We start from the raw sequence: 12,155 nt of genomic DNA on the forward strand, positions 1-12,155 counted from the left end.
CCAGGGAGTAACTCTAATATACAAGGTTTGAACTCCAGCTAAACCCAGTTCTGTATTTTGATCTGTATTCCTGTTAAGCTATCTTGAGTGCTAAGCCACTTCAGTTCTGTCTGACTCTTTGTGACCCCATGGACTGTAGCCTGCCAGGCTCCTCTGTCCATGACTCTCCAGGCAAGGATACTGCAGTGGGTTGCCATGCCCTCCTCCAGAGGATCTTCCTGACCCAGGGATCAAATCCACATGTCTTATGCCTCCTGCACTGGCAGGTGGGATTTTTACCACTGGCACCACCTGGGAAGCCCATTAAGCTATCACTGAGCATCAGATAATTTCTTTTTCTAATATAATTGTGGGGAAAATGATGGTTTTGATGGCATTTCATGACTATGTCCTAATTATCTAACTTAAAATATATGGTACTTAATATTCTAAAATGCAAGAATAGGTTTTGCCTACAAAATAAACATTTAGTTATACCTTAGAATAGATAGTTTCTTGCCAGCTTAAAACTGGCTGAGCTTATATTTGGAAAAAGGTGTGATAAAACACATATTCATTTATTACATCTTACAACAAACTGAATTCACCACTGAGGAACTCTTCTCTTGTGCTTTTGCAACATTTCACTGCTATTTTCATTATTTGAAAACACAGCTACATTGGGTCAGTCTTTTAATAACTGGGACATTCTATGAATTCTAATTTATAATTATATCTACTCAGGTTAAAATCTGAATTCATTTCAGAAATATATAAAATGCTTTAGAAAAAAATAAATTATGCATTCTAGGGAAATGATTCCAAATGTTGGTAATATTAATTTTGAATCATAGTAATGATTGTCAAGTAATGACAGTTTTAAGGCTAGATCTCAAAAAGTTGGTGAGGAGATTCAAAGGACTAGTTAAGTCAAGCAGCAACTTTCAAGCTTTAGAATGATTGTGCTTGTCGTTCATTTGTGTCCGAATTTTTGTGACCCAGTGGACTGTAGACCACCAGGCTCCTCTGTCCATGGGATTCTCTAGGCAAAAATACTGGAGTGGGTGGCCATTCTCTTCTCCAGGGGATTTTCCCAACCCAGTGATTGAACCTAGGTCTCCTGCATTGCAGGCAAATTCTTTACTGTCTCAGCCACCAGGGAAGCCCATTAGAATAATATATATTCAAAAATTAATTTTGTCAAAGAATCACACTTGTTAGAACTGCACTATACAAATTTTACTTTAGTGTATGGACACAGTCTTAATGAATACTGAAGAATAAAGTGGTTGGTGATACTAAGTTCTGCATTATTTAGGACAAGACTTTTCACTGGGGTATACATTATTTGTTCACAAATATAATGCAAATATAATGGTAAGTAAATGCAAATAAAGTCAAAGAAAGACTTGTGACTTAGATACATATATTCAAAAATTCAACAAAGTCCGTGAACATCAACTATGAGCAAAAAGATTTACAAGGATGAAGACCCCTCTCATTGCAGACACAGATTGTCCATGACAAATCTGGGCAAAGGTCTGTGCTCTGTTGCGATTGTTTTATTTGGTTTACAATGCTTAGCACAGTGCCTTGCACATAATACATGGTCAATTAATATTTGTATAATAATTTCATTAAATTAATAAAGAGCTTAGGCTACATTATGTGGCACTATTGTGTAATAATAATAATATACTATGTGTGCAACTTACATTAAGTAGAGCTGAGTTCACTCAAATATAACTCTAAAAAGGCAGCTCATTTAAACAACAGTAGTAGAACTGAACAAGTATAAAGTAAATTTTATCACAGGTAGAAGATGTGAATAACTCTGATTACTTGTCAATAGTAAAAGATGTTGAATGCAGACATTTTCTCTTTCTTCTTTGGATCAGAAATCAGAGTTCCTCACAGATCACTCATTCATGAAGAATATTATAGACTTTGCATTTTCAAGTATCCAGTGCCTCTATTACAAATGTATCCGATCATCTCTTTTTGCTCTGCTGTGGTATTACTGTGACTTTTAGCCAGATATGAGGTAAGGGTTTCCTTTATGGACTCAGGTTCCTTTATCAATATTTTCTTTTTTAATTAACAAACATATTTCTTCCTTTCCAGTGATACAGGATTATTTACATGGTTAATATGTGCCCATAAGGTCAAGTGTGTCATATAATGCACAAAGATTAATATTTTATGAATATGTAAACAACTTGAGATGACTCAATTATGATATACCTGCAATGGTTTCTGTGCCTTGATTTATTTCTCCAGAAAAGGATATAAACAAAAATACCCAACAAATCTACAAGTTTCAAATGGAAACCTACTAAAGTTTTGTACATTTATCTAATTACAAATACACAGGAATTAAAATCATTGAAATAATTTCACTCAATCCGTGAAACTAACATGGCTCATAATTTCTTCAAGATGAGGATAATATGTGGGAGGTTTTAATACTAGATAGTTAAGTTAAATGGCAAATTGAATTTTAATATTTACTATGAAATTTCCAATAAGCAACAATTTAGGAATTAAAAGGTTACATAAGCCACATTCATTTTAACTATTCTCCTTTTATTTCCTAAAAGTTTCCTATTTTTCAATCATATTTATGAAAATATATTATTATTATGTAATCTATATTATTCGGAGAAGGCAATGGCACCCTACTCCAGTACTTTTGCTGGAAAATCCCATGGATGGAGGAGCCTGGTAGGCTGCAGTCCATGGGGTCGCGAAGAGTCGGACACGACTGAGCGACTTCACTTTCACTTTTCACTTTCATGCATTGGAGAAGGAAATGGCAACCCACTCCAGTGTTCTTGCCTGGAGAATCCCAGGGATGGGGGAGCCTGGTGGCTGCCGTCTATGGGGTCACACAGAGTCGGACACGACTGAAGTGACTTAGCATAGCATAGCATAGCAATCTATATTATTATTCAATCAATAATTTCACTCATGTGGAATTTATTCATAACAGATTTAATACAACGGACAGGGGTTATTTTCTCACTCTATTCTTGACAAATACCTTCAAAGCTCGTATACCACAGATACCAACAGAGGAAGGGAAACGAAATGGGGCTAGAGAAAGAAAAAATTCTTTTCTTAAATGCTCTTAAATCAAACAGTACAGAGAGGTGAATGGTTCAGTTCATGAATATCTCAAAATCCCCTTAGAATTTTACTCTTAAAAATCTCTTCATAGGTTTGACCAAAAAAACAAACAAACACAAACAAAACAAAAATAAAACCATTCTGATACGAGCTGTCAAATGAACTTCTCTTAAAGATGAACCACTATATTGGCTGCTGAATGGCTGTGAGAAAACATCTGTTCTCCTGGCTGTTTTCCCTCTGACTACGGTTTTCCCCTCTTACCTGATAGGTGCACCTTTCGCCTGTGCTGGCCTCAACAAGACTGTTATCGTGGTGGCAGTTTCATTGAGAGAGGCATCAATTCCTTCGTAGTCAGGTAAAGTTGGAGCTGATAAATGATTAATGAGGGGGAAAGTTTCAATCAATAAACAAGAATATATCATAGTTCAAACTGAATAAATGATCCTGATCCAACCAGTCCATCCTAAAGGAAATAAGTCCTGAATTTTCATTGGAAGGACTGATGCTGAAGCTGAAGCTCCAATACTTTGGTCACCTGATGAGAAGAGCTGACTCATTTGAAAAGGCCCTGAGGCTGGGAAAGACTGAAGGTGGGAGGAGAAGGGGATGACAGAGGATGAGATAGTTGGATGGCATCGGTGATGGGCATGAGTTTGAGTAAACTCCAGGAGTTAGTCATGGACAGGGAGGCCTGGTGTGCTGCAGTCCATGGGGTCACAAAGTGTCGGACAGGCGACTGAGCGACTGAACTGAATGAAGGAAAAAAATCAATTTAATGCTTGAAATTAAACTATACCTTAACAAATGCCACTGAATGTTAACTCTGAGAACCTAAAGCAGCAGAAGATAAGAAGACTTGTTAAATTTTAAATTATAATCTGCAACTTGTGACACACACTCCAAACATTTTATGAATATGTTTTAACTTCTAGGTTCCTGAGATCTTGAAACCAGCATTGATGGGATGGGAGGAAGGTGTTAATAGCATAGACTCTGGGGAGTTCCGGTAATGGAGTTGCACATGGAGATGTGGAGACAGAAATGGCAGGAAGTTAGGTAAAAGGCTGCCTGGGGAGGTGGTGCTGCTTCGACCTAAAGGTTGTGGAATGACCTAGCATTGATCTTGATCACTTTCACCACTGTGGTCACAATAGAGACATATCTAGAAAGTATGCTGAACGGAAATGAGCACTTTGGCTGTTAATTTCCAAGAATTAGAGCCCTCGTTGTCAGATTCTTAAAAAGAAGAAATCTAAATTTTTTCAAAATATTTGATAATTTTGGGGGGTAAGGAGGCTTCCTAATCCTGAACTGGGTGAATAACCTTAAATGGCTTTTGATCATTTCCATGCAGAAAGACGTTTAAGGGAGGATATGACCAGTGAAATATGTACATTACCAGAAAAACTATGAACAAATGGTATCTAATAAAAAGTTTAAAGTATTGCATTCACTCATTGAACATTTACTGAATACTTACTATGTGTTAAACTTTACAAGAAGTGCTATAAATATAGAAGTAAATGAAGCATGGTTTTTGACATTTATAGAGTTAAAAGTAGGTATTCAGATTTATCAAGAGTGACAGTCTCATAAACACCAAAAAATTATAGAAGAATTTAGGTGACCAAAATAGGAGACAGTTAGACAGTGGTTCTCAGACTAGGGAGATTAGAAACTTCTGGAGAGCTCTTAAAATAAAAATGCAGAATGCTGTCCCATTTGTCTACCGTTTCTGATTCAGAAAGTCTGGGGAGGGACCTGATAATGTACATTTCTAGGACATTTTAATTTGAAGTTGATGCTGGGGGACCACACTCTTCTAAACTAGTGCTGGGAACCTGGAAGATAAAACAGAGAGGACTTCACTATTTAGGCAGTGCTTAAGCTGAATATTAAAAGAAGAGTAAAAGCTCATCAGAAAGAGAGAACATGGGAAAAATATACCAGAGATAAAAAAACAGAATATATGAAGATACCATTATGTGAAAGGACACGGACAATATAATAGTTTGCTGTGACTGGAACTTTGGATTTATGGATAGGAATGAAAGTGAAGTCGCTCAGTCATGTCCGACTCTGCGATCCCGTGGACTGTAGCCCACCAGGCTCCTCTGTCCATGGGATTCTCCAGGCAAGAATACTGGAGTGGGGTGCTATCGCCTTCTCCAGGGGATCTTCCCAACCCAGGGATTGAACCCGGGTCTCCTGCATTGCAGGCAGACGCTTTACCCTCTGAGCCACCAGGGAAGCCCATGGATAGGAGAAAAGGATGAAAAGGGCCATAAAATGAAGTGCCACAAATGCTAATCATGTAAAAATATCATAGTAGGCATAATACAGTAAATATTATATATTAGATTTTGAAAAAAATTAAGAAAGAAATAAATGTTGTACAGAGATCAATAGAAAAACAAAAAAAACACAGGAGCAAGATAAGTCTAAAGGCAAGAGTGCTACTTAGAAAGATATGTCAATGATAGCTTTAAATACAATCCAGATGGAGAGGTAGAAATGGTGACATGAGAAAGAGGCAAGTCATCTGGGAGTTATTTAGGAAGTAGAATAAACAGATTAAATAGGTACAAATGTATATGAGTATTATATTACATATGTGTGTATATCATATGTGCACTATACATACACACACATATGCATAAATCATACTGAGAAGCATCATGCCTCCAATACCTCAATTTCACTCTAAATTGTTTTTAAATTGCTAAAGGATAGAATTACTAGACTCAAGGGATAAATTACTTTAAAAGTTCAAGTACACCTGGGAACCACACTAACCATAAATTTCATTAGCCTTAGCTTGATTATTATGTGTTCCCAAGATATAGTGATTGTAACCAAGTTTTAAAGTTCAAACCAAATATCCATGTACTGAATTGTTTTGCTCCGTAGAATTATAATAAAAATGAACATGGAAGAACAAAAAGAATTTATAAACTTTTGATTTCAATCATGACTAACTATATTAAAGATTCAAAAAATGACATGAATTACACTCAGTGTATTTGTGATTCTTTAGGATATGCTATTACAAACCAATTCTGTTTGCACTTTATTCATTTCATACCTGAGATATTGGTGGTCACATTGATGGCTGTGGCTGGCCCAAAACCTTTGACAGTGCTGGCTCTTATGAAAAACTGGTAGGTGGTCCCAGGATGGAGATGCATGAAGACATGGTGTGTACTGTTCCATAAATTTGATACAGTCTGGGGAGGTCCAGCCACAGGAACTGCAGGATCAAATGATCTTATGCTGCTGTAACTGACCTGTTTTAAGAAATATTATTTCCTATTACATATCCAATACATATCATAATACATTCTAAAAAAAAAAACCCTTTAAATAAGATAGCACTCAAGGGCATCTGTGTGGAGTGAATCACATTTTTTTCCCCTTCTTTTCTTTCTCATTTTGATATGGTTATTTCACTGTTATTCTGTATCTATTATCTGTTTGTCTGTCCATCTCTATCTATTTATCTACAGATAAACCTAGAGTTATCTGACTGGATCAATATACATCTATTTTCTTCCATCAAAAGATAAATCAATATAATTAAATATGAATGTTGTTGTTCTTTTAGTCACTAAGTCGTGTCTGACTCTTTTGTGACCCCATGGACTGAAGCCCATCAGGATCCTCTGTCCACAGGATTTCCCAAGCAAGAATATCAGAGTGGGTTGCTATTTCTTTCTCCAGGGGATCTTCCTGACCCAGGGATTGAACCCGTGTCTCCTGAATTGGCAGGCAGATTCTTTACCACTGAGCCACCAGGGAAGCCATAAATATGAATACATATTTATATAAAATCTTATGGTCATATATAATGTAATGCATGTGAAACACAAGAAATTCCCACCAAAACTGAATCAAGAAAAATACTTTGAATAGACCAATCACTAAAAGTGAAAAAAAGCAAAATTCTCCATTTTCATAATGCACTCTGTGGCCACTAAAACGTATTTTATACTGGAAACAACACTGAGTACCCAAGAACAGATCACATATCTGTGCAATTAAAAGGACATTTTATTTTCATCTTTTCACATGTACAAATAAGATAATGATTTATATTCAAAGTTGAGATGAAGCTCTGGAATAGAGAGGTTTATGATATATTTTGCTTTTCAGGTGTTTTCCCCTACCCTAAAAGCAACTTCATTCAATGGTTTTCCCTAACTCATAGTATGAAATATGAATTTCTTAATTTTGTAAAAATTTATTCTTTTTACAACCACCAGTAAGTCTGTTGGCAAATTCCATCCTACTTCTTTAAAACAATATTTACTTAAGAATATGAAAAGTCTAGGTACCATATAATATTCATTTTGATACTTAGAGGAATTTATAAATTAAAACAGAGAAGAACTAATAGTGATTTTAATCCTCTAATTCTCATTTACTTCTTTTCCATTATTTCTCTGTAACATTTTCTTTTTCTCCCCTTCAATGCACATTTCATTAAACTTCCTATTCTCCCAGTACCTCATATTGAGTGATGATTCCATTTGGATCCAAAGGTTCTTTCCAGTTCAGGAAAATCTTATTTTCAAAAGAGGTTCCTTGAAGAGAATTGACTGGTACAGGGCCAGGCACTACATATAAATACATTATTGGTTATAAGGATCCTTATATCAGAAACATAAAAAAGTAAACATGTAAGCTGGATAAACAGGTTAAAAGTAAATAAAATAAATAAAAATGTGTCCCTAAGAAAAGAAGCTGTATGACAAGCTTTTACTATGTGGGAATACATATGAATTTAAAATAAATCTCTAAGCTTCTAATGCAGATTATGTACAACTGCAAAGTTATTTTTATTCAACAGAATTTTCTATCACCTCAGAGAGCTAAATAGTGTAGTCTAGTTCTCTCTGTTGTATCCCTCTAATAATGTGAAGGCTCATTTGTAATTTGGTTCAAGAACAGAGCTTGCCCTGAAAGATTTCCCTGAATGATTTTTTGAAGATTATTATAAGCCCCTAAAGTATCTCTATAAACAATGTTCATAAAATAATAAGTAATAATAATAATTAATGCTCCTTAGACTCAAAAGCCAAACCATACGGTACTGAATTAACATGCTCATTAATAGTCAGTCTTTCATAGCTACATTTATTACATTTCTATAATTTTAAAAAAAGAGCATTATTGCAATGTATAAAAACCTCTTTTAGATGAATAGGTTCAAAATTGTTGCTTCAGTCTTTTAAATGAAATTCCCTTTTTCAAAGCAAAGAATCAAACCACTTTACAACATCAGACTTCTTTAGAACTCAACAATCAGCATAACTAGTTTTGAAGTGTCCCCAGGTATGACAAGACGTGAGAAACCATTCCAGGCCTTATTTGCAAATGTCATATAACTGACAATACCCGGTGGCAACAATGAATGATGTGTCAGCTTCTATTGACAAAATACAAAATCCTTTACTATTGTGTTTTTCCTTTTATGTATTTTATTTAAAGATTTAGTTGCTATTTATTTACATAAATATCCAGCATTTTTGTTCCCTTAATGTTTAAAAATATATCCTATCCATCCTACTTTGCTTGAAAGTATGCTTTCTCTTGAAAATATCAACTCAGTTTTTTAATTAATATTTTTCCTTAATCTAACGTTTCAGTGAAACGTTACACATGAAACTTCACACATGACATTATCTAGAAATGTAGTTTCAGAGTCTACAGCAATTTTGTGAGGATGGAAATAAATTAAAAATCACTGGATCAAAGGGAATGCATTGCAATGTGGCCAGCAGCATCAAGAAATTCTGAATGATATGTCAAAGGAGTAAGATTTATTTCAATCCAGAAGGAGACAATGAATGATGTTATGACCTCTGGGACAGCCATCATAATTTGGCACATTAATAATGAATTCATGAAGGAAAAAACCCATAGTAAACAGAAAAGATGCCGGGACTAAACTCTACAAGATATGTTTATGCATCTAATAACCGAGGGCTTGGGGGAAAGTTAACCAAAGGCATCCACTCCTGTTCACTCCCAGGGCCACTACTGGCACATGCTATGCAGTTATCAAGGTAGAGGGGCTGTGATGGCCCCTGTGTGTAATCTGTGGCATCTGCTGAGGCTACCAAGGGCATCAGTTTGTTCTGCAAGAGAATATCTATTGTTTCTATTTCACCCAAATGAAATAAGCTTACAACTGTAACTTAAGGGAAAGCTTTTATTCACCTTTTCCCACCTCTCATAGAGGGTGGCTATTGGGAGGAGGTGGAGGGAAAGCCCCAGTTCGTGAGTAAATGTTTATTTGATGGTATTATAATTACTATAGGCATTCACCAAACATGATTTGACAACAACAACAACAACAACAACAAAACGAAATGGCATGGATGTGTCAAATTGTTCACAAATAGGGATCATTTTAAATGTTAGTAAATTCTGCATTGAACAGAGAACAGTAGAATTAGAAAGTAGCCTTCCCAGAATTGGTGTATTTTTCTGCTCTTCTTATACATGTACTACTCTGTCAACGGGATTCACTTCATACATTTACGGAAAAGTTTGTGAGAAGATGATTGCCGAGAGTGTTCTAATTACTGCCCTTGTACTGGGGCCAGTATGGTGAATGAGAGCAAGAATTACACAGAGGAGAACACACACATGAAACATGTAGGGAAAGGAGTGTGGGCACAGAGTACGTTCAATAATTTCTACATTTGAAGGAAGATAGTTCTACATACAAAAAACATCTATATGTACACATGATCTGTGCAAATACAACATGAAGTTACTAAGACCATCACCACTGCAGTCTTTATATTGCAGGAACTGTCACCTCACATTTCCACATCAACAACTTTTAATGGAAACAGAATGCTGACTTTTATTCCCCTGCTTGTAATTTATTTGGGAGCTGCTTCAGCTAAAAAAAATTTTTTTCACATAAGAAAATCCTTTAAAATGTAATTCTCAAAGTGGAAGAGAGGAGAATGAAATGTGAGTGGGGTAGGCTAATATTAAATAAGCATAACAGCCTTTAAAATATAATAAATACACATTAAAAGAAAGCTTTATATTAGCCAAAAAATATTCCCAAACCAGGTTTTCCTGCAGGGTTAACTTAACAATATTGATTTTTATGAATGCAAGAATAAAAAATGAAAACAAAATCTCATACAAAAAATTCTACCTATGCGTTAAAAGAAGCATACAATAAATTAAATATAACTTCTACTTTAGGGTTCTGGTGGGAAATCATTCTAGCTTTGCTCTCATGATTTATGGATGTCCCCAGAATTCTATTCATGAAATTATATTCTTTAACTAGATGACTGAAAATTTATTATTTTTCTATGTATATGGGGCAGCAATAATTTAGTAAGACTGACTTAATTAGATCATCACAACCCATCCATCTTCCAACAATAGATTGTGATTTAGATATTCTGTGCCCCCAATTCAGGAACATTGAAACACATCAAATACCCTATGTAGAAACTGGAGCTCTGATCTGAAGACTGAATTATTTGCAAATACTTCATAGAAAGCTTGAACTTCATCTAGTCTTACATATAAAGCAAAACTTAAAAAAAAAACAAAAAAAAAAAACTTTATAGCAGAAGGAATTACTTTGCAACTCTACTACCATGAAATAATAATATACAACTCAATATCATTACAAATAATAAAAACATTCTTCAAAAGAGGTTAAAAGGAGGGTAAAAAATAATATTGAAATTAGGCTAAATAGTTCCATTTTACTTTTACAAAAATTTTTTTAGATAAAATAAATAGAATAGTCATGAGTTTGATCAACTTTAGGACATAACTTAAATTTCCATGGCAATTCTCTTAACTAGTAATCTAGTCATATATGTATAAAAAATAAATTAAAAAATTGAATGCAATATGAAAAAGGAATTTAATAAGCCTTACAGCATTCTTTGGTTTGTGGAAAGAAAAGCAGACTAAAAACTCAAACCAAATAATACCATCAAAATAAATTATATTTTTAGAGAATGACTAAGTGAAGTGAAGTGTCAGTTGCTTAGTCATGTCCAATTCTTTGCGACCCCATGGACTGACTGTAGCCTGCAAGGATCCTCTGTCCATGGAATTCTCCAGGCAAGAATACTGGAGTGGGCTGCTATTTCATTCTCCAGGGGATCTTCCCCACTCAGGGATCTAACCCAGGTCTCCCACATCGCAGGCAGATTCCTTACTCTCTGAACACCCAGGGAAGTCCCTATGACTGACTAAAGAAGCATAAAACTTGTATAACGGAGACTTAATATCAATTAAGAAAATATATGTTTTTTTCACTTTTAAGTGTAGGCAATAAAACATGTGAGTACATTCTTTTTACTTAACTCAGAAGTTATAAAATGTATAGTCTACAATGAATAGGTGAGACCTAATCAAACTTAAAACCTTTTGTACAGCAAAGGAAACCATCGGCAAAACTAATTGATAGCTTGGAGAATGGACGAAAGTATTTGCAAACAATGCAAATGGCAAGGGGTTAATGTCCAAATATACAAACAGCCTGTACAACTGAATGTCAAAAAAACCAAACAACCCAGTCAGGAAATGGGCAGAAGACCTAAACAGACATTCTGCTGAAGAGGACATACCGATGACCAACTGGCACATGACATGATGCTCAGCATCCTAATTATGAGAGAAATGCAAATCAAACCCAAAAGGATGTATCACCTCACATGTGTCAGAATGGCCATCAGCAAAAGTTTACAAATACTAAATCTTGGCAAGGATGTGAAGAAAAGGGAATCCTCACACACTGTTGGTGGGAATGTAAACTGGTGTAGCCACTATGGAGAACAATATGGAGGTTCCTTAAAAAACTAAAAATAGAATAATCACATGATCCAGCAATCTCACTTCTGGTTATATATCCAGAAAAGACAAAACTCTAATTCAGAGATGCATGGATCCCAAGGTTCATAGCAGCACTATTTACAGTAGCCAAGATATGGAAACAAACTCAAGTACCCTTCAACAGACAACTGGCTTAAGGAAAGTGAGTGAGT

General features: G+C 35.2%; 1 protein-coding gene across 10 annotated transcripts in view; it reads right to left on the bottom strand.

Moving 5' to 3' along the window:
• PTPRK (protein tyrosine phosphatase receptor type K) overlaps positions 1–12,155 on the bottom strand; it is a 619,180-nt gene that overhangs the window by 115,139 nt on the left and 491,886 nt on the right. For all 10 annotated transcript variants that reach the window (XM_086317874.1, XM_086317871.1, XM_086317869.1 and 7 more), the window contains 3 exons: positions 7,618–7,727; positions 6,197–6,398; positions 3,373–3,478 (listed from right to left, as the gene is read on the bottom strand). In XM_086317874.1, coding sequence (XP_086174000.1) covers positions 3,373–3,478; positions 6,197–6,398; positions 7,618–7,727 — 418 coding nt within the window. The remainder of the gene's footprint in view (positions 1–3,372; positions 3,479–6,196; positions 6,399–7,617; positions 7,728–12,155) is intronic.

This window comes from Bos grunniens, chromosome 9 (assembly GCF_055505025.1).
Source record: "Bos grunniens cultivar Pamir isolate PY7600 chromosome 9, Bosgru_T2T1.0, whole genome shotgun sequence".
NCBI classification, from domain to species: domain Eukaryota; kingdom Metazoa; phylum Chordata; class Mammalia; order Artiodactyla; family Bovidae; genus Bos; species Bos grunniens.